At 39.9% G+C, this 24,319-nt stretch overlaps 1 protein-coding gene across 13 annotated transcripts in view; it reads left to right on the top strand.

Moving 5' to 3' along the window:
- The window catches only part of ptprfa (protein tyrosine phosphatase receptor type Fa), a 291,110-nt gene that overhangs the window by 231,037 nt on the left and 35,754 nt on the right, over positions 1-24,319 (top strand). For 11 of the 13 annotated variants that reach the window (XM_027289989.1, XM_027289987.1, XM_027289986.1 and 8 more), the window contains 4 exons: positions 765-846; positions 7,159-7,371; positions 18,423-18,586; positions 22,640-22,651. In XM_027289989.1, coding sequence (XP_027145790.1) covers positions 765-846; positions 7,159-7,371; positions 18,423-18,586; positions 22,640-22,651 — 471 coding nt within the window. The remainder of the gene's footprint in view (positions 1-764; positions 847-7,158; positions 7,372-18,422; positions 18,587-22,639; positions 22,652-24,319) is intronic. The other 2 variants (XM_027289990.1, XM_027289996.1) reach the window with 1 other exon arrangement.

Below are 24,319 nucleotides of genomic sequence, written 5' to 3'. Positions count from 1 at the left end.
TTTGTGGTAAATCAATAGCTCAGACCTAAACTTGTCACGGGGGGGGATTTCAACAGCCATAACAAGCCTGGTTTATTTACTAACTGTCCTGTTCTCGCCACTTCATAACTAGCCAATTATCAGCTGCAGCAGAGAGTTCTTTGAGGTCAGAGTAGTTTCACAAGCAAATAAAAGATTCAGTCCCATAACTCAAAAATTCCATGATTGCAGCCAATAACCACATGGCCATATTAACAGTAATCCCACTGCCACTTCTGAGCTCTTTCTTGATACCGGAAGAGTTGAGCTTTAAAAATCCCAATACAAAGGCTTCAAATCAGTAAAAGGTTATTTTTTTATTATTATTACCCAGTCCAGCCAAGAAAACAGTCATTATGAATTACTCGAACCTAATTATGTTTGAAGTGTTTCTCTTAAAAACCCTAAAATAGGACAAGACACTGGATACCACACGCAGGAAGAGGATTATCATAATGTCCTATATAGCAAAGAAATGCATCTTGCTGAACTGAAATCGACAAAGACCCCCATCATTTAATCTGTTTAAACAAATCCTAAATGAAACTAAGACTAGAACAACGTACATACGCCCTAAAGAATAAAGGGAATGCTTTTCAGAGGATATGGGGACCGCTTAGGAACCTCTGACACTGTCATATCCTAATAGGGTTTGGCATGCTTACATGACATTTTTTTGTGTGTATCTACACATGGCATATGGGTGTGTAACGCTGTTGTGTGTGCTGTTTGTGTCTTTGATACAGATGTTACTACATAGTGGTTGTGCCTGTTACCCCGGCTTCTCTGAGAAGATGGGAGAACCCTGAAGACATGGACATACATGAGGTGAGTGGACTTACTATTAGTAATGTAATGAGGAACAAGTCTGTTTGGTACCTTTTCCACTGAAACCCAAAACTTCTTGCACAGGCCCAATGTGTGCATCCTTGGGGCCTAATTGAAGTGCAAAATAACTTTTCCTTTTCTCAGAAATTCATGCTTGCAAACTAGCAGTTTCTTTGCTACATTTTCAAGTGTCCATTACAGTGTGACAGTGAATCAGGCTCAGCTAAATGGAATTCAACTATCATTCATTTTATTATTTACACGTTTTTCTCACTGTGACATCATCATCAATGTGTCTCCTGTAAGAAAAGCGCACTGTTGCAAAGCACCACTTGTATAAAAAAAAAACTAGTGAGGTCTCCAGGGAATGGATGAAAAGTTCATGTAATTGCTTCCCAAGAGACAGAATAAAGTGTGTGTGTAGGTGTGTGTGGGTGACTGTGGGTGGGTGTATACCTTTTATTCTTCAGTATCAATCTAATTTTCAGTGGCTGTACTTAAAGCATGTCAGCAACATAAATGGGGATCAAGTATTGTATCTTAGAGGCTCTGTGTGTCTTCACAACCAATGAGTCTGAAGCCCCATAGCAGCCCTGAGGCTGCAATATTTACACTCAACAATATAAAAATGCTGTATGGAAAAAATAGTGGTAGTTTAACTATTCTCACAGCCTGCTGGGGGGACTGATAATATAAAGTTTGGGTGCATGAATGTATGCAGAGAGTGTTGAGCAATCAATATTATATATATGTAATATGTTTTATTGTCTGTAACTGGGCACTTCAAAATAAAGGTAAAACTAGAGTCAAGTTGACAGGATTTGAAGACACCCAGAAAGTTGTCCTCCTATTATATGGCATGTTTGCAAAGTTGGTCATTTAGTCTAATGATTGTGTCATAGAAAAGCTTATCCAAAAAACAAATGGACTGTGACATGGAAAATTGAGTGTTTTGTTATGATGGAAATGTACAAAGGTGAAGTACCTACCTAGTAAATTTCCACAATAATTACAATATGTGTGCACTACAGAGACTGAATGACATTGACTTTCGTAGCCCCTGGCATTGTCTAGACATTGCCTCTCTTTCTAGTTCTAGTAAAAAGTTTAATCCCTACCCTGTATTTTGTCATTAAGTTTTCCATTGTACAAATGTGATTATTTCTGATCATTTTTATAATTAAATCATTTCTTTGTGGGAAATTCTCCATCTTAGAATTTGAAAATGTCCAGGAATACTATCTCAAATGTCACAGGAAGGGTAACCAATGTTCTTACAATTGTGGACTACACCTATACAACACATCTCCAACAACCAAAATATATTGCATCAAAATATGAATGGAAAAGAATTCTATTTAAATGCGTGTAAGTGACAGTGCATTAATTTTTGATAACTGCACAACTTTGTTGTAGATTATAGCCTACATATATACAGTGTGTGTATATATATATATATATATATAATATATGTATAAAAACATATTGATGATTGAGTATTGCTGTGTGTTCTCTCTGATCCCAGGTGCACTTCCATGACTAAATGTATAGGTTCGACCTTGGGCACAAGCAGTGCTGTACCTCCCAGCAGGCTGAGTGCATGAGCTGGGGTCTCTGCTCTGCTTGGTCTTTTCCGCAAAAGATATGATTAATGTTGAGCTAAATAAAAAAAAGGTTATTGTTGGTGAGGGAATTGGGTGGGCCCTATTGAAAGAATAACTCAAAACTTGTGGGGGAAAGTTTACTTACTGGCTGACCTGAATTTGGCTCTTGATAAATATGAAAAACAACTCAACACAAGTTCTAGTATTCTGACACTCAAATCACCTCTTTGGATTATGTTTGTCTTCCCTCTGCAGGGGTGGAAGATTAAGTGCTGAGTCATCTGAAATTTAAAACAACCACTAAGGAACGCGAGGTGTCACCAAACTTATCAAGTTTCACTTTGTACTGGCAGCAGTTCTGAAGGCGGGCTCTGTCACTTTTTCAACAATTGCATATAATTACCCACTGTCAGTATAAATCCATTAGCCGCATTTTTAGTCTTTCGCTACCATGTGCTTCCTACCCTACAAGTGAAACGGCTGCTTTTGGTGTCATTTACATAAGCAGCCTCTAATTAGCGACTGCACTGGATTCCCCAGAATCTTTGAGTATGACAGAACCTGTGCAGGCTGTGCAGGAACCACACCACCATAGCAGTTATGGGCATAGTTTGACATTAATTCTCCACCCATTTCATTATGGAAATGATTGTCATGTGAATACAAAATTAAGTACATAATGGCCTAAAGATATGGAGCTAGGTATATACTGTAGGTCCCCCTGTCCCTTCCCTCCTCTGGATTTGTTTCAGTCTCTCCTGATGAATTGACATTGGTTTAATATAAAAACACATTTATATCAAATCACAGGCAGGTTCTAGGCAGGTAATGGTGTTGCTGTTTGGGAAATGTGCACAATGTGGATTTACCACAGCTGCTTGGGTTATTATTTCATGTCTATTGAATAGAAAGATATGCATTTGATTAATTATTATTATTAGTCACGTTTGAGGTTTTACATGTCTGCCAGGTTTGGTTGCTGTGGTCTTGATTGTTTTGGACCTTTAAAAAAATAAATGGCAGATGCAGACTAAGAGGCAAATTCTCAAAAGGATTGTGTGACTTTAAGGTTGAAACTCATCCCTAACTGCTGCCAAGCAAATAGCATCTTGGTTCTCTGGTGGTGTCTTCACATATTTAAATAAGGTAATGTGCATACATCTGGCTCAACAATGACCCCTTTCTATGTAAATGAGCCTCACTGCAAACAAAAAGTCAAATTCACAAACACCAGCACTAATAGCCACCATTAAAATGAAAATTATTACATCTTTAGAGAGTTGATGGCAACTGAGGCGCGTCATTCCGAGACTCTCATAGATCGTGGCAGCAGCCAGTCGAAGCAATAATGTAGACAAACAGTCAAAGACCTGATATTCACCATGAGGGATTGAAACTGCAAAACAACATATAACCTTCTGTTGTAATAAGCCGAGACGATGGTTACGCACTGTACGAGTTCAGCAGAGAGCAAAGAAAACAAAATCTCTATGAACTGAGAGGGAGGACGCACCATTAAAACACCTCAAACAACAATCAGTCTGATAAAACACTAGATACAGAGTGACTCATAAAACAACGAGAGACATCCCGCAGATAGAAATTAGAGTTAGAATAAGTTCTCTTTCAAATCAAGAGGGTAAGTTATGAGTGGAATATTGTTCTTGTAACTTCATTCATTCTTTTTGACTCAAATGTAGCTTAACTATGTCATGCGATTTGCTCCTTTGGCACACTTTAAGAACAAATGTTACTAGACCACTACAGAAACTTGCAGATATACATGTAACAGATAAAAAAACAAGGGTCATTTGCACAGGTCATCGGTGGTTATCCTGTAATATTATTAGTGCAATATCTTTTGTGAACCGGGCCTTGAAACAGAAGATAGTGGTTTCATGGTGGTATCAGCGGCTGCAATCCATTCTTTGTGAAATCGCCCCTGAGAGTACAGTTCGATCGAACACAGGGAGGCCCCATCGACACTTCCCACAAGAACGGATCCACACCGTTTTCTTGACAGTCCGACTGCAGTTGCCTACCTCCTTTGATAAGTTTTGTGTTTTAGTTTAACAAAGCATGTGTGGAGTTTGATGGTGATGTTGAATTTAACATTTAGCTTAATTGAAGACAAGACAGGTCTCAGGTGAGATTGGGGTGATTTCTCTACCTCATCCAGGCCACAGCTCATGGATTTATACTGTGTTATTACAGTCAGCCCAGATGGAATCGATCATTATGTAAAATATGTACAGCATTACAGTGAGTTACTGCTGACACTGACCTTGACAAAGACCTTCATTGGTTGCACATCATTTTAAGTACATACTGCCATGTAAAATAAAGGCATTTTCATTTTGCACAAACCTTACAGTGTTTTTCAAGGATATTTGCATTTATTTATTCTTTTTATTGAGATTTTGTATTGGATTTTTATTATTATTTGATCCATGCAGTGAGTCCTTTACAACATGGAAAAAGCAAAGTATACCTAAAGTATTCAAAGAGCACCTGTATGTTAGACCCAGCAGCACTTCTAGCACTCCATAGTCTTTATGTACAGCATTAATATTTGGCGTCTCTGACCTTGTCACTCCCCACAAGGAAAGCGCAAGCTCAGCACAGCAGGGAGTGATGAGTGACTATAAAAACTTCCCCTAGAGGAATGCAGCTTAAGACAAGCAGCTAACATTAGTCAGTCATTTTCTAGATCTAGAGGAAGGTTTCAATGGTTGACAGCACTATTTGCTACTCAAGGCCTACAGGAAAGTAGTAGATGCGTTAATGTTACATCACATCCACAGCCGTCCCAATATTAACTTATGTTTCATATTTGACAGTGTGTTGCAATGCTCCTTTTTGTATATTGTCCCAATTGATTTGTTGGAGAATCTTGTTCAATTTATAGTGGAACTGAATATTGTCCGTTCAGTTCCCTGAGCTAAGATTGCTGCAGATATAATCTCAGTTTACATAACAGATAAATCATCATGAAGATGTTTTTGCGAGGTGGGAGACAGTGCTTTGCATACTTTTTGAGATTCTATTTGTCTGCCTCAAATTAAGGTTTAGTTTTATTTGTTTTGTTTTCTTTGATTAAATCGACATATTTAAAATTTACCACGTGCACTAGAATGGCACATGGTGATCCAATCTAGCCTGTGCATTTATTGTGGCATAATGGCAACAAATGAACTATGCTACAAACTATTATACTAACAAACTGTGAAACAAGTCTATAAAGCAGTGCCTGGAAAGCTTTTACAGAGTATTTTCTGTTAAAACAAACATTTTGTTGTATAAATCTTGGTTTTAAATATGCTTCTCTGAAGAAAATTCATGATGACTTTAAAATGACTGTTATTTCAAGGTGCTTAGAGTTTTTCTGTTCTGTATTGCTATATCCAGGAAAGATTCCACAGCAGAGTACATGTAGCCCATCATGTCTCCAATATGATAAACCAAAGAGATTGTTATGTAAATGAACCCTAACTAGAATCATTTATGCAATGTATTTTGTTTCTGTGCTTCTTTTCCTGAAGTGTTCCAACTTCGGTTGATTAACTAAGTTGCTTTTCTTTACAAAATGACTGTTTGAGCTGTCGAGACTGAAAAAAAGCATTGCAGATGTGGTCTATGTGTGATTGGAGCTTTGCCAGTGATCATTTTGCCTGTATGTCAGTGTCACCTTGAACACTGATGAGTGGCAGGTTCAGAGTCTGACTCTCAGAAAGTGGCAGCTGGTGGAGAACCATGTTTCACACAGACACATACTGCCATGACCCTGCCTCTGAAACTCATAGCAAGTTTTCAAGCTGAAGTCCAGTCTAATCATAAAGTATCTAGTATCCTCAAATGTGCACCTTTCCTAGAACTAGGAAAGCACAATGCTATAGCTGTCTTTTTGGTGGAATAACACACATTGGTACCTCAAATACCTCAAACTACCGTGAATAACACACATTGGTACCTCAAATACCTCAAACTACCGTAAAAGTTGTTGTTTGGTATCCAAGATATAAGCAGTTACAGAAAATAGATGGATGGATGGATGGATGGATGGATGGATGGATGGATGGACGGATGGTATATGAGATACCAAATAAGATTAAACCACAACGATTGCCTGCGTTTTATCAGTACTGTACAGTGAGGTATGAAGAGTATTAAATAAGGTTGTCTATGATTCTGTTCTGACTCTGTCGTGAAGATCATCCATACTCAGTTCTGGGCCCAACTGGTTCACCTGTGTGTGTCTTTAAAATAGGAGCTACATATTAAATCATAGCGTGTATTTGAAACACCAATTTATACCATTAGTACTTATGAACATACTAGTCTCACAATAGAGTTGAGGGGAATTTCTATCATCTGTCAATCTTTACATACCTAGCCAAATTCCTGTTGTCATAATATTTATTGTTTCAATATAGATTTAAAAATGACACCTGAGGTTTGACATTTAGCTGTTTAACTGTTTATTGTAAGGTTCTGTGGTGCTCAGCAGAAAAATGCAAACCACGTTTAGTGTTTAGTATTTTTTGGATGGATGGAGACACCACATCATCTGAGCACTTGAATTGATCACTTTGCAGTGACACCTGGAAATGTCATTTTTAGTTTAGCCTTTGGTGAAGAACTGCAACACTCAGCATGCCACCTCATTGTGCTCATTCCAAAGTCTCCTGTGGTGTCGTCCCTGTTGCAGCTTCTGGAGACTGATGCTGACAGTGGTCAACAGAGAAAGAGAAGACAGAGCCAGGAATTGCTGGAGCCCTATATTGCTGCCAAGCTGGACACTCTGCCTGAGATCTTCACTCTGGGTGATGAGAAGAAATACAACAACTACTACAACAAACCCCTCCCTGGCCAGCAGCAGTACCGCTGCTTTGTTCTGGCTGACCTGATGGACCAAGAGTCTGTGAGTGACCTCTATGTATTTATTAGGTTGTGACCTTTAATGCCTTTTTAATCTTCAGTGGTTTGGCTCAGTCTGCTGGGCCATAATAACTTTGGTTAGTCAGGGACAAACAATCCAGAGTTAAAACTGTGTTTTATTCACACAGCATCTGTCTGTTTTTACAACAACCTGTTCATTCACATGTTGTTAAGATACAGGGACACAATTACAGAGACACTAGTGTAATATACTGTATATAGCCTTACAACGAGTCACGAATCTTGTATTTAATGTATCCCCATCTCCTTTGGGGATTGGAACATTGGAACAAACAATTGTTTGTCTGAGTTCTCTGTGGTTGAACTCTATGGTGGGGACTAATAACAGTATAAAGAATGGACAGCATGAGTGACATCACCCACAGGTTTCTGAAATGCCATTTTGAAGCTGAAAATATGCAGTGCCACCGCCATGTTTCCTGTATTGCCTCTTTAGCCTGCTGGCTAAAAATCGGTAAAGATTTGAATCATCGGCAGAGGTGGGCCGAAAGAACGGGTGAGTTCTATAAAAATTCACCCTCAGTACAGTTGTCATGAATGGGGAAATTAGCTATAGAGACCAAAACTGTTTTTTGTACCAGGCTGTTAGCATGTTTATGTCTGCTGTGAAGTTGGACGTTTGAGTACAGGTGCATATGGAGATTAAAATATTCTATAGCCAACCTCAACTGTAGTTTTTGACATTTTCCGCATTGGCTTCATTTCTGAGCCATTGAGGTCGCTGCTTGTTAAGGACACGTGTCTATACTGCTGTTGTACTTGGGAGCATAGCACAAAATTCAGGACCCTGAACATTCTGTATGGGCCCCCTGGCTGCATCAGCCACTATTCCTCCTAGTATGTTTGTGAGGAGGGCCCTGTATACTCAGTACCCTTTTTCACCCCTTGTCCTGTGCCACTGGTTATACTGAACTGCATTATATATGATGGTGTTCTTTTTATTTTCTTCATGCTATAATGTTTTAGCAACCTTGATCAATGGTACCTGGGCAGAACCTTGCCCTGTAATAATACAATGAATTCCCAGAAGAGGTGCGACCAACCGTGCACCAATCGTTTTATGTCATGCACTCCCTCTGCATTCCTATAGCAGTAATATACACAGCCCACAGCTAGCAGTTACCATGTGAGAGAGAAGCATAGTTGAATATTAGACTGGATTAAGCTAGGTTACAGTGTGCCTTGTATGCAGCAGTGCGGTGTCAGAAAAAGTACACCAAGACCAAGGGTGTGCTTGACACCTCTTGCCCTTTAATAAATCAAAAACTACAGCAGAGGACGAGGGGATGGCTGATGCAACGTGGATAGGTTTTTAATGTATGGATCTATTGCTGTTTTGCCTGCATTACTGGCCTTTAAAATGGTCCGATTAACAGTTCTTATAAAATTACATGAAAACTTCATTTCTACCCTGTGGGTCACAATCTAGTACTTACAGCTTCACTGTGTGTCCCCTACCTGTTCTGAAGGCCTTGTGTTGCTGGAAAAACAGAGTTTTGTCTTGAGTGGCATTTTTTTTTTTTTACCTCCCTGGTGTTTTCTATCCATGGAACAAAAGAGCAGCCCCTCAGGCAGGAGTGCACACATGCCAGGCACGTCGCAGTTATGCGAATCACGTCCTTGAGTCATGCATGCATCTACAGGTATACCTCTCAGGCAGTGAAGGCCCGATTCTTGCTGTCACTCACAGGCATCCTGGTTCCAGAGCAGAGCATCTTCAGACTGCCTCTCTAATTTCAAGTGCTCTTGAGCCTCCCATCAGTCATTTGCTCTTGTGGCATCATTGTGGATCTGAGGGTTACTGTAGTCATAGTGTTTCCAGAACTTCCAGCCAATGCAATAAAACTGTGTTGAGTGTTTTATTGTTTGGAAGTGCATGCATAGATAACTTGTCCATGCACAATAAATGTTAAATATATGAGATACAAAATGTGTGGTAAAACTTGTGTGTCATTGTGTTAAGAAGTCCGCAGCAGAACCCAGATTCAGATGACACTTAAAGGAACACGATTCAAGCCTGTACAAAAATAGAAACCTAATCACATCCGTTGAAAACAGGGAAAGTAAGCTTAGCTTTTATTGCTACTGCTAAGCTGCTGTAGAGGCAAAAGGAGAAGAGGAGAGTGGGAATGAAAAAGAGGAGGGAGGTGGGGTGCTTGAGACTGAAGTAAAAGGGCATTGCGGCTTTCTGTGGCCCCCACTGCTGGTAAACAAGCTGGGACGTGTGAAATTGGATAAAAGAAAAAGGCCATATAAACAGTGTGATCACTTACAGCAGGGGAAGGAGGGAGGGGATAGCGAGAAGTGAACAGCAGCTTCTCCTGAATGCAGAGCCCTGTGGGAGTGACAGCAAGGTGAAGAGAAGACTGAGAGGTGGAGAGAGAAAAGAGGGAGCTTAATGGCGGATAAGATTGTTGGTGGTGGTGGCGGTTGCGGTGGGAGGGGAAGGGTGCACAGACGTATTTGAGAAGGCGAGAAATGCTGCAATCATTGGAGAGAGAATGGCTCGGATGCTGGAATGAGTTTCTGATGTAGGAGGGAGAGAGATGCTGAACTTTGAGGAGAAAAGACAGAGAGGAAGGGAGAAGGATGGCAGCGCAGAGAGGACTGGGGATTTTGGGAAACACACTGAGCCTGCTGGATAGCATCCAGTTTGTCGCAGATAGATGAGCTGTGAGCGGAAGGCTCCGGGTGAGGTGGAAATCTTTGGAGTTCTGGGAAATAACAGAGCTGTCAAAATACATTAGAATCACTCATTGTTTCTGCTTATTTTGTCAGTCACTTGCTCTTTTTGGGGGAGATTATGGACAATGGAAAAAATAGCAAAATGTTCATCCTCCCACTGCTATTGAAGCGAGTTTTCTTCTTTGCACAACCCACCTCCACTCTCCAGCTTGCAGATGTAGCGGTAGTACATTTTTCACCCTTGAGGGATTAGTATCTATGGAGTGGTGGTGCTGAGATTGATCACTTCCAAACTTCCCTCCTGAGATTATCTAAATGTCATTTAGAATATGCTTCTGTGCCGTCTAAAAGCTGTAGCAGCTGTCATTTTCCCCTCCCAAAAAAGTTTTCTCAGTTGTAGACGGTACTTTGCTAAAAGTCCCCAAAAAGTACTACAGAGAAAAGAAGACTTAAAGAGCTGAGGAGACAGATGAGCTGAACATGTTATCAAGCCCCTACTCCTTTCAGCTGTTAAGGTTTTGAGGTTTTGTTTCTCAACTGTTTGTAACAGAGGTGGAAAAGTTGGCTGCGCTCTGTCTTCTTAAAGAAATGTTGCAGCTTGCTAGACCCTAATAGGCTGCATCGCAGTGTGTGTGAGACCAGGTAAGGACTCACTTCAATGAAAGGAACCAATTTCATTTATCATAGGTATTCGAAGTCAACCCTTGTGTTTTGTGGACAATTTAAGCTTGGTATACCTGGCTACATTCCGCTTTCTCCAGAAGTTGAATGTTGCAGATTAAATAGAACTTTGAAGATTAATCCTTCAATGTGGAAATTCTTTTTTCACTGAAGTTCACACACACACACACACACACACACACACACACACACAAAATATAACCACACAGTATACAATGTATACACATACATTTATACACATGACTGATGGGCTGCCATTTGACGGTCTGTGAGCAGTTAGGCTTTTGGTGCCTTGCTCTAGGGCATCTTAGCAGTGCACAGGATGTGGACTAGTATCTCTCAGCTATTAATCCGCAATCCATACTGTGGTCCATGCTGATCTGGACACCCTCTAGTTCCCATGTCCCTACAGACTGAGCTTCTACAACTTGTTAAATGTTGAACTTGTTTCTTGTCCAGGTAGGGTAGGGTGATGTGGAGGATGTGTGCTGTGGCATCTTCTGTTGAGCTGTTAGGATGGTAAGAAAACTGTAGAGCGTCCACTGTGCTGAGTAGTAAGGAGCACATGTGGAGCAAATCCTTGACCAGCTGCTCAAAGCACGTCATCACTTCAGAGGTGAGTACCTCCTGGCGTTAGTCAGGCAGGCTGGTCTTGCTTTCTTGGACACAGGAATGATGATGGACTTTTTAAAGTATGTGGGTATGACAGACTGGGCCAGGGACAGCTTAAATATCATTGTAAACAGCAGCACTAGTTGGTCAGCACAAAGTTTGAGGACCCACCCACTGATACCATCTGGTCCTGCTGCCTTCCTGGTGTTCACACACTTGAAAGCCCTCCTGACGTCATGTTCAGAAACAGTGATAGATGTGGTATGTGCTCCCTCCCATCGCCTCTGTTTCAGCTGTGAAGTGTCAGCACTCGACAATGCAATTGATGAAGCTGAAGATGAATAAGGATAGGATTCCAAAAATATAACATACGAGCTGGGACCAGAGTCACCAATAACTAATAAATCACCAGAATCCTTACCAATTGTCCTACATCCCATTCCCTCCTTTGTAACAGCATGGTGGTGTGTAGTTACAGCATACTTGTGATTCTTGTAGAGTGCTTTTAGGAGATGGTAGAGACAGATTGAATATAGGTGGAGAAGCCTTGAACAAGTCAGCTGCCAAATGGAGCCCACTGTGGATGACAACTACTCAGACCAGCTGTACAGTATAAAGTCATAGTAGTAGTAGTACCACAATGATAAAAGTGCTATTGTTTGGGTAAATTTAATAGGAGGTTGTTGTAACACCCAAGCCCCAACATGGAGGGCTAGGTGCTGCTTTTTAATCTGGCCTCTACCATTCCCAGCTTGATTGGACATGCTATGAGTATGGAACCCAACAGATAGCTTTCAGAGGCACATTGTGGCAAGGTGAGGGCTGTGGATGGTTGCTCTTTTGATTATGTCTGCCTATGAGTTTACCTTCCTTGGGAGTAAAGACAGCAGCAAAAGGCTCACGAAAGCTTGCAGTGCATTTGCAAACCTCCAAACCGTCTGGAAGTCAAAGGAGTACAGCCTAAAAACCAAGATCCAAATGGATGTTAACAGCATTGTTAAATCTGTTGTGCTGTACGGTTCAGAAGGCTGGAGAGAGGTTGGGAGTGACAGATTTTCACAATTCCAGATCTAATGAGGAAATGTGTCAATATGTGATGCTGGAAATGAAACATCTGTGGCTCGGACATGTCGGAAACAGTTAATCTAACTTGGTTTGAAGAACATATTGCAGATGTTAAGGTATCCAAAGTGATATGTGGCTTTCAGGGTTTCACTGTAAAAGTGAGTCCTGCCAGTGTACCCATGAACACTGTTCTAAACAATTAGTTTCAATCTTAATTTCCTGTCTGCCTTCTCCAACATCTGTTGATGCATCATAGTCAGACGATGAAAGAAACTTTAAACAAAGCTTTACTTATTGTAAAGTTGCATTGCTCAAACCTTTTGAAGTGACTCCTGTTGAAATAAAGCAGTGATGATGAACAGCTGTTAGAATGTGTGAGAGCTGCATACGAAAGGAGAACAGTGTTGTCAGCTTCATGGAGAATGAGTGGGGAAGGATGATATTGATGATGGCAGCATGATGAGTGGGAGAGCAACTGGGGTGATGAACTGAATAATCTGTATGGATTTTCGGAGCAAAGTATGGATTTTTTTACATCACCACATTCTCTCTGCTTCTCTAATCTACACACTCCTGTCTTCTTTCTTATCTTAACCTGTCCACCTAACCTACCACCCCCACCCAGAGGGAAAACAAACATAACCATGTAGTTATGTTTCAACATCTAAATAAATAAATGCAGCTTCACTACTACTGTACTGTAATATGTTATATGAAATAAGAAATTTCTATTAGAAACAGACCATACATTTTAATTTCCCTGTTTTTATAGTCAGAGTTCCTCCTATAAATTTAGTCAAATGCAGATTTACCCCAGTTCCAACAGTCAGTCGCATTATACTCACAATTCTGCTGCTTACAGAAATACTGTTTTCAGTTGCCTTTTTTGAAACGTGTATGTCAGCTCATATGGCATTTCCTGAACTTTTAACTTGAAAGATACACAGATACGCAGTGTTTGTAGGTGCAAAATGAGCAATTGAAATGAATGAGTGAATTAAAACAGTTAACAGAACTCAGAGAAGCAGAGTGAGTACAGTGTGATATGACTCTCCTGTTGCACTGATGGCATTAGTGTAAATGTTTGTTATACTTAAATTGCTGTGTTGATGAACTTCATGTTTCACATGCAGGGTGTGTTTCTGTCAAACATGCAGTTTATTGCTGTGGGATTTCTTGCCTTTATACGGTGTGTACGTCCCAGCTCGTGAGGGGAAAGGAAGTAACACAAACCAGATGTTTTTGGTTAAACAATGTGGTGAGGCAACTACAACTGAAAAACATATCGAGTACCTCAATAAATGACTTAACAAACTATCCGTTCACAAGTACAATACAAAGTCCCCCTGACTGTCAGGCTGTTCTAACTTAAATAACATGGAGTCAGCGTCAGATTGAAGACTTGGCATTGGTGGATCGGGACAGGTGCTGGTCCAATCAGGATCCTACATGTCTCCAGGAAGCCTGTGATGTGATGGCCACCAATCAGGGGCATGCAACCACACGCCTAGGTTTGAATATGCAATAGAACACAAGGAAAAGTTCTACAACAGTGTATCGGCAGCAGCCGTAACAGAGTTACTGCATCAACCAATCAAGAATGCCGCATCAGCCAAAGCCATTTGACTTAGTTGACTTCTAGCAGAAATGCCATACCACAGTTCATATTCCGCGTTTTGCTTAACTTCAAAGGCTTTACGTATACAGTGGACGGGTGACATCAGGAAATCCATCGTCATCCACGAGAGGAAGTCACTGAATGGTTTAATGACCGTGAAAATGATGTGAATCATATTTTGTGGACTTCACAGTCACCAGAGCTCATCCTGATTTGGGTGCAATGTGTTAGACAGTTGTCTCAATCATATAATATATTTTGTTAAAGCAGCGTTCATCTCTCCAGTAGACTTCACAGACTTGTAGAATCAATGCCAAGGCACATTGAAGCTGTTCTGACAACACGTGCTGACCCAACACCTTACTAAGACTGTCATTTTTTTTTAGATATAAAACGTTTTTTGCTTTGTTTACACTTTCTTTGTTTACCACATAAATCCATGACAGACTGTGCTTGAATACATTAATTACATAATGTAAAAGAATTTTCAAGGCAAAGTATAGAAGATACAATCAGATCAAAGTGCTGCATTTGATTATTCAGAAAGATTACGATACTGAATTCCATCATGAAAAGTAAGCCTATACAGCTATCCAAATATACTAGATTTATGGAGTAGAATTTGATGTATTTGTAGGGGTCGAAGACCATGGCATGTCAAAATGCATTTGTTTTACTTTAGCATTCCACAACATGACAAATGTTCAACAAATCTCATACAGCCACAAAGTTCATGTATAATTCATTTGTAGCTGTCACTTCTGATATTACAAGCCCCCACAATGAATGTTGGAGTGAAAAAGTATGTGAAAAATGTGTTGAAATTAATGAATCAATAAGGAAGCAAAGCCGGTCGTGGGGTGACATTGTTTTAACAAGCAGCATTCTTCAATTGTGTTTACAGCTTTCACCCAGAGGAGCTGCAGCCGGCCGGAGCTGAAGCTGCTGCAGCCAGAGCCCCGTCAGGCTTACAGGAATATTTATAGTCTCATTCACTAACACAGTCCAGCTTGCTGCAGTTGTCTCACAGAACATAAAGTGACAAGCAGCACGGTTACTTAAAGTGAATTACGCCTTGCAAATTGATCCATGTAACTCCCATTTAATGTTTATTATTTTGCCAATATCCAACAGCTTACGAATATGCAACTAACTAATCAGGATGAATAGATTCTTTAAGGACAAGAACTAAAATAGCTTTCTTTGAAATGTAAAGATGAAATTATATTTTTCTGATTTTCTGATGATATAACCCCCTCCTGCTGGGACCAGAGAGTTTTCCAAGGAAAGAAAACTCCAACAAATGCAGTGCTTATCTACATGTGTTAACTGATACTCAGGTGTTTTATGTGTTACAAAGGCCAGTCCACTAATTTTACATGTCAAAGTCAAATTATCGCTCAGCGAGCGTACCACCTCGTCCTGTGAAAGCAGCTGTATAATGTGCTCTGTGGCTCTGGGTGAGTTTGGCTCATTAATAACAGAAAGTCTGCATTGAGGAGGTTTATGTATGGGGGCAAAAATTTGAGATCCAGACGTTTTAGAGTTTGACATGTCATCTCGTATTCAAGTTTAAGCATTCCTTTGCTATTCTGTCTTTTATCTGTGTCTCGACTTATGAAGTGAAATATTTATAATTACTGGACTCTGAGCAACAGATGGGAGCAAAACAAATAATATTCATGTTTCTACTCTTCAGATAAATAATAACTTTATTTTGAAGATAATTGACAGGATTCCTCAAAGGTATAATTTCCATATTATGTTTCTATTGGAAAGTAATAAACATCAATAAAATGCGTTACTCTAAACAGTGGTACAGTAATCAAAATATTTCCATCGCCTACCAAATTTCTAGTGCTGCAACGTCAATAACTCACTTCTTTCCCTCATTTACAAAGCATATAAATAGCAAAGTGGTGAAATAGTCAGACAGAGTTCCAACAAATAAGCAGGCAGACAACAGCCCTTTCCCAACACGAAGTTTTACAGTGAACTACATGGGCTATGTTCAATGAATGTGTGACTAAATGAAACAGCACACATATGCTATACTTATATTAGTTTAGATTCACTGATGTGTGGTAAACTGTTTTCAGATGTTCTGCAGATTTGTCATAAAAAGATCAAATAATGACAGCCTTATCCATTAATGGAGTAAAGAACTGACAAACCAACCACAGACTACCACTGCAAAGGTCTTTACCTTTTGTAAATCTTGTAAAAATAAAACTAATATGTCAGCTAAAGATAGATTTGAATTTAGCTATAGCTATCTATAGCCCTCTGAAATAATGATGAATAAGCCACCCAGTCTGACATCTTCTGAGACTTCCTGTGTCTCCTCATAGCAGTGCGAGTTTGTCCCATGGCGTTAGTGTAGGAGAGGATGCCATGTTGTCTAATGATGGCAGGTAAACAGCCAGGGCCATCCTCACTTTTCCGCTGCTGCTCAGAGGGCGTAGAGAAGTTGTCTATTATTGGATTTGTCCTCAAAAGATTTCACTGATGTGTAACCTCCACCTTGCCTCTTCCTTCCCCCTGGATTCAGTCGAGATGCTTCACAATGATCCAAACTCTCCTGCATCCAACACAGGAGTCTGCCTCTGTCTGTCTCACCTTTGTTTCACTGTCCTCTGACTATAATTTTAATGGTTCACTAGTGGTAAAGTTGGGTGTACACTCATGAGCAGGTCAGGTGTTGCTCTTCCTGAAGCATATTGCTTTCACATGGAAAGAAAAAAATATCTTCTGTATTTCTGGACTAACATGATAGCTCAAGCAGACTCTCCCTGACCAGGGCCTGCTCTCAGCCTGACCTAAATCTCATAACCAGCCTCTGCTGGTCAGGGATTTCAGCCCTCTAAACCTGGCCCAAATCCCGTAAAACTGGCTAACCAGTCCTAAGACAGCCTCCAGCGAGCTCTGATGGAAGCTCTGTGCCCCCTGGTCATCACCCCCTGGTACTCTGCTGAAGACAGGCAGAAGGCCGGTGCGGACATGCCCAAGGCTGAAAACTTAGTTCAGAAAAATAGAGCATTTCTTTTTACAAGTGAAGGCAATATGCTTCCATATCTTTTCACCTGTCCCCAAAAAATGCACTATTACCTGTTAAATAACTTTGTAAGGCAGCTGGAACATGTGTATGCAAGAATCCAGGTTTCAAGCCATGCGTTTGTGTCTGAATCACTGCGGTTCAGACAAATCAGTGTCCTATTAATGACAACTGCTAAAGAGGTTGGTGCAGAAAATGTTTTTACTCTTCTCGTGTGGCTTAGGTATAGGTTTGACTACGTTATATGATCTGTTGATCTGATTGGTTGACGTTTACAACTATAGACAGCGATAGAAGGAAGATTCTTCCAATTACCTAGCTTCCAGGTCCAACTTCTTAGATGGTGATCTGGCATTGTCAGGTTAACTTTTTATACTCAACTCTGGTGTTCTTAATTAGTGCTCTGCAGAGCAAAGCAGTGAATCATTCAGGAGATGGTTCCCCTCACCTGTTAATTAAAACCCTGCTCACTGTCTGTGGTTAGCTGCAGAAAAGAAGCTGAAATGTTTAATGACATCAATGCATGGTTCCTTCAGTAGACATCTGGGTGAAGATTTAGTAGATGTTTGACAGCACATTAATACTTCACTCATTCCTACTCGCCTCCTCCTAATGATTGCCAACTTAAAATAACAAACATATATGTTACATCCACATCCATAGGCCTTTATAATGTTAATGTCATCATAGCTTGTTCTAAATGTCAGCGTGTTGGTCTGTAGCTTGTTGCTGTGTGTCCCTGCATTGTCGATGCATTTAGTCCATCATTTCTGTCGATAAAATGAACAGCAGAGCAGGGCCAATGTTAGAGGGGCAGTAAGTGTAGGGCTTAAGACACTTGAAAAAAAATCGATGCTTTAGCGGGAACCCTTTGCTTTTGTCTTCACATGAGCGACCTCTGTGCCATGTTGCACTGGAAAGAGAGTGTGACTTGTAAATAAAGTTCAAGTCTAATCTGGACTCTTCTTTGGTTGTCAAGAGCACAGAGAGAGAGACTGACTCATTACAGTTACTGTGTGGGTCAGTGGAATTCTAAATGTTTCCCTGGAGAAACACCACATTGTTAACACAGTGGTATATGGCACTCAGCCAGAGTAAAAACTTAAGATCCATCAGTCAGTCAAGGGGTGAAGTGTAAAATCTCATTTAAAGTCAGTTTGGTGATTATTTAGGTGGCAAACACACAACCCCATGACAGAATGCAGTCATGTTTACTTTAGTATTTTGTCTGGATCTAGTTTACTTACTACGTTAGTTACTGTGAACTGACTCTGGATCATCCTCTGGTCATTTGCAGCAGAGGACGTTTGCAGCCAGTCCGTTCTCTGACCCCATCGTTGTGAAGCTCCACAGTGGGATGACCCGACAAACTGAGGACCCAGAGATGCTGTGGGTGATGGGCCCGGTGCTGGCTGTCATTCTCATCATCATCATAGTCATCGCTATCCTGCTCTTCAAGAGGTGAGCCTGATCAGTCAAAACAACAAGCTGTACACATTATCACAGATACATGTTATTATTGGAGTGAAGCCTCTGATATCCATTGTTTGTTTGTTTTTTGCAAATGAGGACATTATCTTTACATAAGAATTTCATGCATTGAGTTTTCAGTATGACGAGGGACTGTAGGAAAATGATTAAGCTGTTCTTTGTGTTTCACCCTCTCTAGTGTTAAATAAGATTTTCTTTTTGTACACTCTCTTCGACTTTGAAAACACTGCAACACACCCTCTAATGTTGTGATATCTGAAAGTGGAGGCCACTGTTGGCTCCAACAAAAGCTTTTTTGATTCAACAGTTTCACCGTGATGTTTTTACCCAATAAATTCCGCCAGGCAGAAATAAAAAATTTAAATCTGGGGCTGCTCTTCTGAAAAAAGTCTACTCCCATTTGGTTCAGCAAAAAGCAAAGTAAAAAGAAAAAGACATAACTTTTCCCCTTTTCTAACACCTTCCACTCTAATGTATTTCTACAGTACCTAAATAAAATGAAACCATATATGTATATATACTACATATATATATATATATATATTATATATATATATATATTATATAGATCTATATATATATATAGATAATATACTGTATATATATGCTTGTATAGATAGATATGAAATTAATATTAATATTCCAATTAAACACACTGCAACTGAAGTCAAAGGTAAGTCAGTAGACAGTGTTTCTTTTAGGAAAAATGCAAAGACAGCATAACACTGTACATCATAAAATACTGTTTCTCTTTGTGTCAAACTAAGTGTGATTTTAAGTGGTGTTACTGCATGAGTAATACAGCATTTTTCATATTATTGTTTGTTGGACTGCTGATTGAACCGATGTATTTTCTTGATGTAAATGTATTTAAATGCAGGAAATAGCCATCCCCTTTTTCAAAGCAATCCTACAGCCGTGGATAAAAGATTAACTATCAGCTGTAAAGATGCCGGCACTCTCCCACTCACTGAGTAAAATACCATTTCAACAGTAGGGTTAGCATACAAATGTCCATTTTATGTCATCTGTTCTGAACATAATAGGAATAGTTCCTTAAAGGCAGTACATGTTCTTTGTGTTCTTCCTCGTCTAATCTAGCTGAGTGATCATTTTAGCACAGTCCAGAGACAGACCTGGAGCATTTTCTTTAGTGGCAGCAGATGTCAAGAACATTTTACAAGAGTCAGGCACCAAGAAATGGTCAGAGTGGAGGAGTATTTGAGAGCAGAGACAGACATTCATCTCGCTCAGCTGCCCTGAAGGCAGAGGTCTTCCATGGCATATGGGAGGAAGTTGCTGTGAGTTGCCCCCACAGCCCTGTTCTTCCAGGCTAACAGTTGGTTTGTGTTTCCTGTGCCTGGGTCAAACATCTGGAGCTGCTGTCTGCGCTGAAGGGCTTTCCATATTTCATTTATTTTTACATAAGGACAGCACACACCCATCAACTGTAAATCTGCCAGTGTTAGCCAGCTGGCTAACTTTGATAAGCGGTTACAGATATATATACACGTGAAGTTTCTGCCCAACAGGTTTCTATAGTATTGTTATATATTGTTATATAGATTGTTGCATGTGTTATGATGCAATGCTGATTTAGCCTGTGTTCCCCTGTCTTCCAGGCAGCCAGTGGTTTCCATGAGCTCAATGTGAAAATCACCTTTTAGATCTTAGAACTTGCTTATATTGGGTAATCCATCACAAGGAATTTGAAATAAAGGTCTGCTGTTGACATATGGTAAATCTGAAGAATCAATAGGCTGCCGAATAGTGTTTCACTGACAAACACTGTTGAGGGAAAAGCAAACCCAGAAGGCACAACAAGTAAAAAAAACGGATGAGATGAAAAGAAAAAGCAACTGATTTATTGTATTAATATCCTATGATATATGTATCATGTGACAATGCTTCTTGGAGCTCACATGAGGCTTATTAAATGGCTTCAGTTTAAAAACCTCAAATAACAACCAGTCTGACAAAAAACTTGACGCATCAAAGAAAATTCTAATTGTCATAATTAGAATAAGAATAGGTTATCTTTCAAATCAAAATATCTAAAGATATGATATGATATGAGTATTGTTGACTTAATGTAGCTTAACCATGTCATATCATGTCGTCCACCTGAAGAACAAATATTACTTGGACAACTACAGAAAATTGCAGATGAACATTTACAGTAACAGACAAAAAATCAAGGGCAAGCTGCAAAACCTTATGGCCGTGTCTGAGCTGCAAAATCATTAGTGCATTATCTTCTGTGAATAGGAATATGAGACGGGGCAGATAGTGTATGCAAGTCATACACAGTTCATGCTGCTATCAGCGACCCAATCCGTCCTTTGTGAAATCGCCCCAGAGACTCTAATTGTGTGTGTGTGTGTGTGTGTGTGTGTGTGTGTGTGTGTGTGTGTGTGTGTGTCACAGTGAGATTGAAGGCTTATGTTCTAGCCCCTGTCATGTTTTGTCCTGTCACTGTGCATAATAAAAACAGACAGAAAACGGTTCATGTTCATGTTTCTCAGGGATATTCACAAAGAAAACAGGTGATGAGCAGAAACAGACATTCAAAAAGAAAGATTATGGCTTACAGCTATCCACATACATAAATACACAACTAGAGAAGTCTGTGTGCGTGCGTATATCTGGGAATATGAGGATTGTATTACGATGGAATGAGTTGTTGAAATGACATTCATTTGGCTAAATCTCCTTCATATTTGTTGAAAAGTAACTCTCTCTCCGCTTAATAAATATGAAGGGTTGAAGTCAGATGAACATTTGAAAAATTCAGGTCTAGACTTTCAATTGTTAATTTTCAGAAGCATTGAAGACCTTCCAGCTCTTTGGAGAAAGCAGCCAATATGTTGACACGAGGACAGGCCGAGAATCAGAACCAGAAATAAAGTGATGTAATTTTACATGGTTACTTAGATCTCTGAGACCAAAGCTCTTCTCTCGATGCTTAACACACAGTGCACATGCTGCATACACAAAGATTATCGAGACGCCACTCCAATGATAGCTTCAGTCAGAAACAATCAGTTAAAGCATTCTGCAGCACAGACGGGGAAAGAGTACTGCTCTTTCTGATTTCAGGTTTTCAGAATTGTTGTGAGAGGTAGTGGAGCAAGTGAAAGGTCAACTCAACCTGATATTATGTGGCAGTACACTACTTCAGAACAGTGGAGTGCATTCACTTATTTTGTTCACAATGGAGAGCTGATTTTTGACTCTGCATGCTTTTGAAACGCACATTTTAGAGGAAACTTAATTTGGACAGGGATTACGTGATATGTTCTCGGCAGCTGCGCTTTTGAATTCATTTTCTGAATACGTAGCAGAGTTTTAAGTTGGCAACAGCATACATGCACATAGTGCACAAAGTGGAAATATGCTGGGTGGTGTCAAAAGGGAGCCCTGTCGCTCCATGTTCATGGCACATTCTAGTATCAGAAAGTTCATGTGAGTGTCCACCTACATTCAGTTTTTCTTACTCACTATATAATTCTAAAATTAAATAGTACAGTTAGGTGAGACAGCTGCATTCACTGTCATATCACACCTCAGCTGTGTGAAAGTTGTGTTAGACTCAGGTCAGGAGCATCGTCATGCAGCCAGGTTTATTCCAGGTCACTGTGTTTGTTTAAAAAGAATATATAAATCAGTATAAAATCCTTAATAACACTGGCTGTTGTATCCTGTGTGCTCTTATTCATTCATGGTAACTGAGCTGCAATTCATTTGAACATACTGATGTATCAAATTGATGAATGTGGCACTTTACACAGTAATAAAAGATGTGTGCGCCGAAACTCTCACAAGCTGAAAAGGAGATGCTGCTCGGCTGGCTGTGGATCAGATAAAGAGTACAGGGAGGAGGGAGTAGTAAGTAAGGTGGTGTAATGTGCACTTCCTGTTCTCTTTGGCGCTGCATGGCATTCCCACTGCTGACAACTTGTAAATTAATCCTTTCTTTCTCTGCTCCCTTCTTCTTCGTCCGCCTGCTTTCTGTGGACGCAGCAAACAAGAAAGGTTAGTGCCTCTGTCTGTTCTCACAACCGCTCCACCACCAACACTTTGTCTGGCTGTCGGCCTGCCTCTGACAGCCCTCCCCGCTGTGTAAAACATAGACATGGTTAGACATGTCTGTGTTTTTTGACAGTGATGATGTGAAGTGACAGATGCTCGTTGTTTCTGTTACACTTTCAGAGTCACACCTTCATGCCAGCTTTTCTCTGAGTTGTCTTCAAGCTCCCTTTTTTCCCCCTCTTAGACACATCAGCTTTAACTGACAGCCCTTGCGAGGGTGTGTGTCTCCTGTGTCAGTGTGTGAGCACGTTTGTTTCTTTGTGTGTGTTTTCGTGTTTTGTTCAGCTCTGAGTGCTGCCGTTCATCCCCTCAGAATAATTCTCTCTCAGTGCTATCTTCACCTCTCAACCTCTCACAAACCTGCAGCTTCGCCTGCAATAGACAAATGCCAGAAAGACCTAAAACCCAATGCTGATATCACCGAGGAGCACTACCTGACATCACAGTCACTGTCTCTGTTTGTACTGCCTGTCTGACCCGACATAATACAAACGTTTCATCACTAAGACACACACGATCAGTCATTTGTACTTCCTTTGTTGTTGACGTCTGAATTCCATTCGACTGGTGAAAAGTGACTTTTGTTGCTGCAGTCGTTGTCATGTAGTAAAACTGTTAGAGATGCTGTAGTAAAAAACTTTAATATAATATTCGATATCATACAATATTCAAAATTGCATCAGATTTTATTTATGATTTTATTTGAAGTGATTTTCTGCAAGCTTTTAATCAGCTCCAAGAGTTTTTTTTTCTTTTTGCCTCCAATTTCTTTCAAAAAACCTACAATAAAAATTCACTTGAAATAAACAGGTGTGTTTTTTTTATCCGTTATTTCAGGAGGCAAAGTAACAAATAAAATAAAATAAAAAATCTGGACCCAGAGATTCAGAATTCATTCTGTTTGCCTTTTCACAGCACTCCAATATTAAATTAACTAAAACTCTTGCCATATTCACACCATAAATATCACTGTGTTTCATATTCATTTTTCTATATTACAACATTCATGTGCTCTCATGGATTAACTCCTACTTCATTTGTGACTTCAGAATATGAATTTGTCAAAGACAGTATGACATTGGCATTGTAATCTGGGTAATTGTAGTTTATATCAGAAATTTGAGGAATATCCATGTTCAGAAACAATCAAAACTATACATAGGTGGTAACGTATTCCATTAATAAGAGAAAAGTAATTTGATTTCACAAAGTATTCATTTGAAGAATACTTTAAATAAGAGCTGCTGGCTGGTGTGTTTGTACTTTGCACAGAGCCACACTAGCTCCCCTTTATCTAGTCTTAATGCTAAACTAGGCTAACCATGTCCTGACATGAGATTGATATCTTCATATCTAATATAACACACTGCAGGCATGCCTTTCTGCCTTTTTTCCTCCTCCCATTCATTTTGAATAAAATTCAAGGTTCCAGACAGTATTCAAGACTTGAATGTTATTCCAGGTAAAGCTCTGTCTGAATCAGAAAAGAAAGTACTTGACTGCTTTGTACTAACAAAAGAAGAAAGACGCGCTCGCCTTCGAGAGACGTCATTTCACACTGACATTTAACAGTTAACGTAAAGGATGCCTGTACAAAATGTTCCTAATTTT

The sequence above is a fragment of the Larimichthys crocea genome, chromosome XVII (genome assembly GCF_000972845.2).
Source record: "Larimichthys crocea isolate SSNF chromosome XVII, L_crocea_2.0, whole genome shotgun sequence".
In the NCBI taxonomy this organism is placed as follows: domain Eukaryota; kingdom Metazoa; phylum Chordata; class Actinopteri; family Sciaenidae; genus Larimichthys; species Larimichthys crocea.
This window is presented reverse-complemented; position numbering and strand designations above follow the sequence as displayed.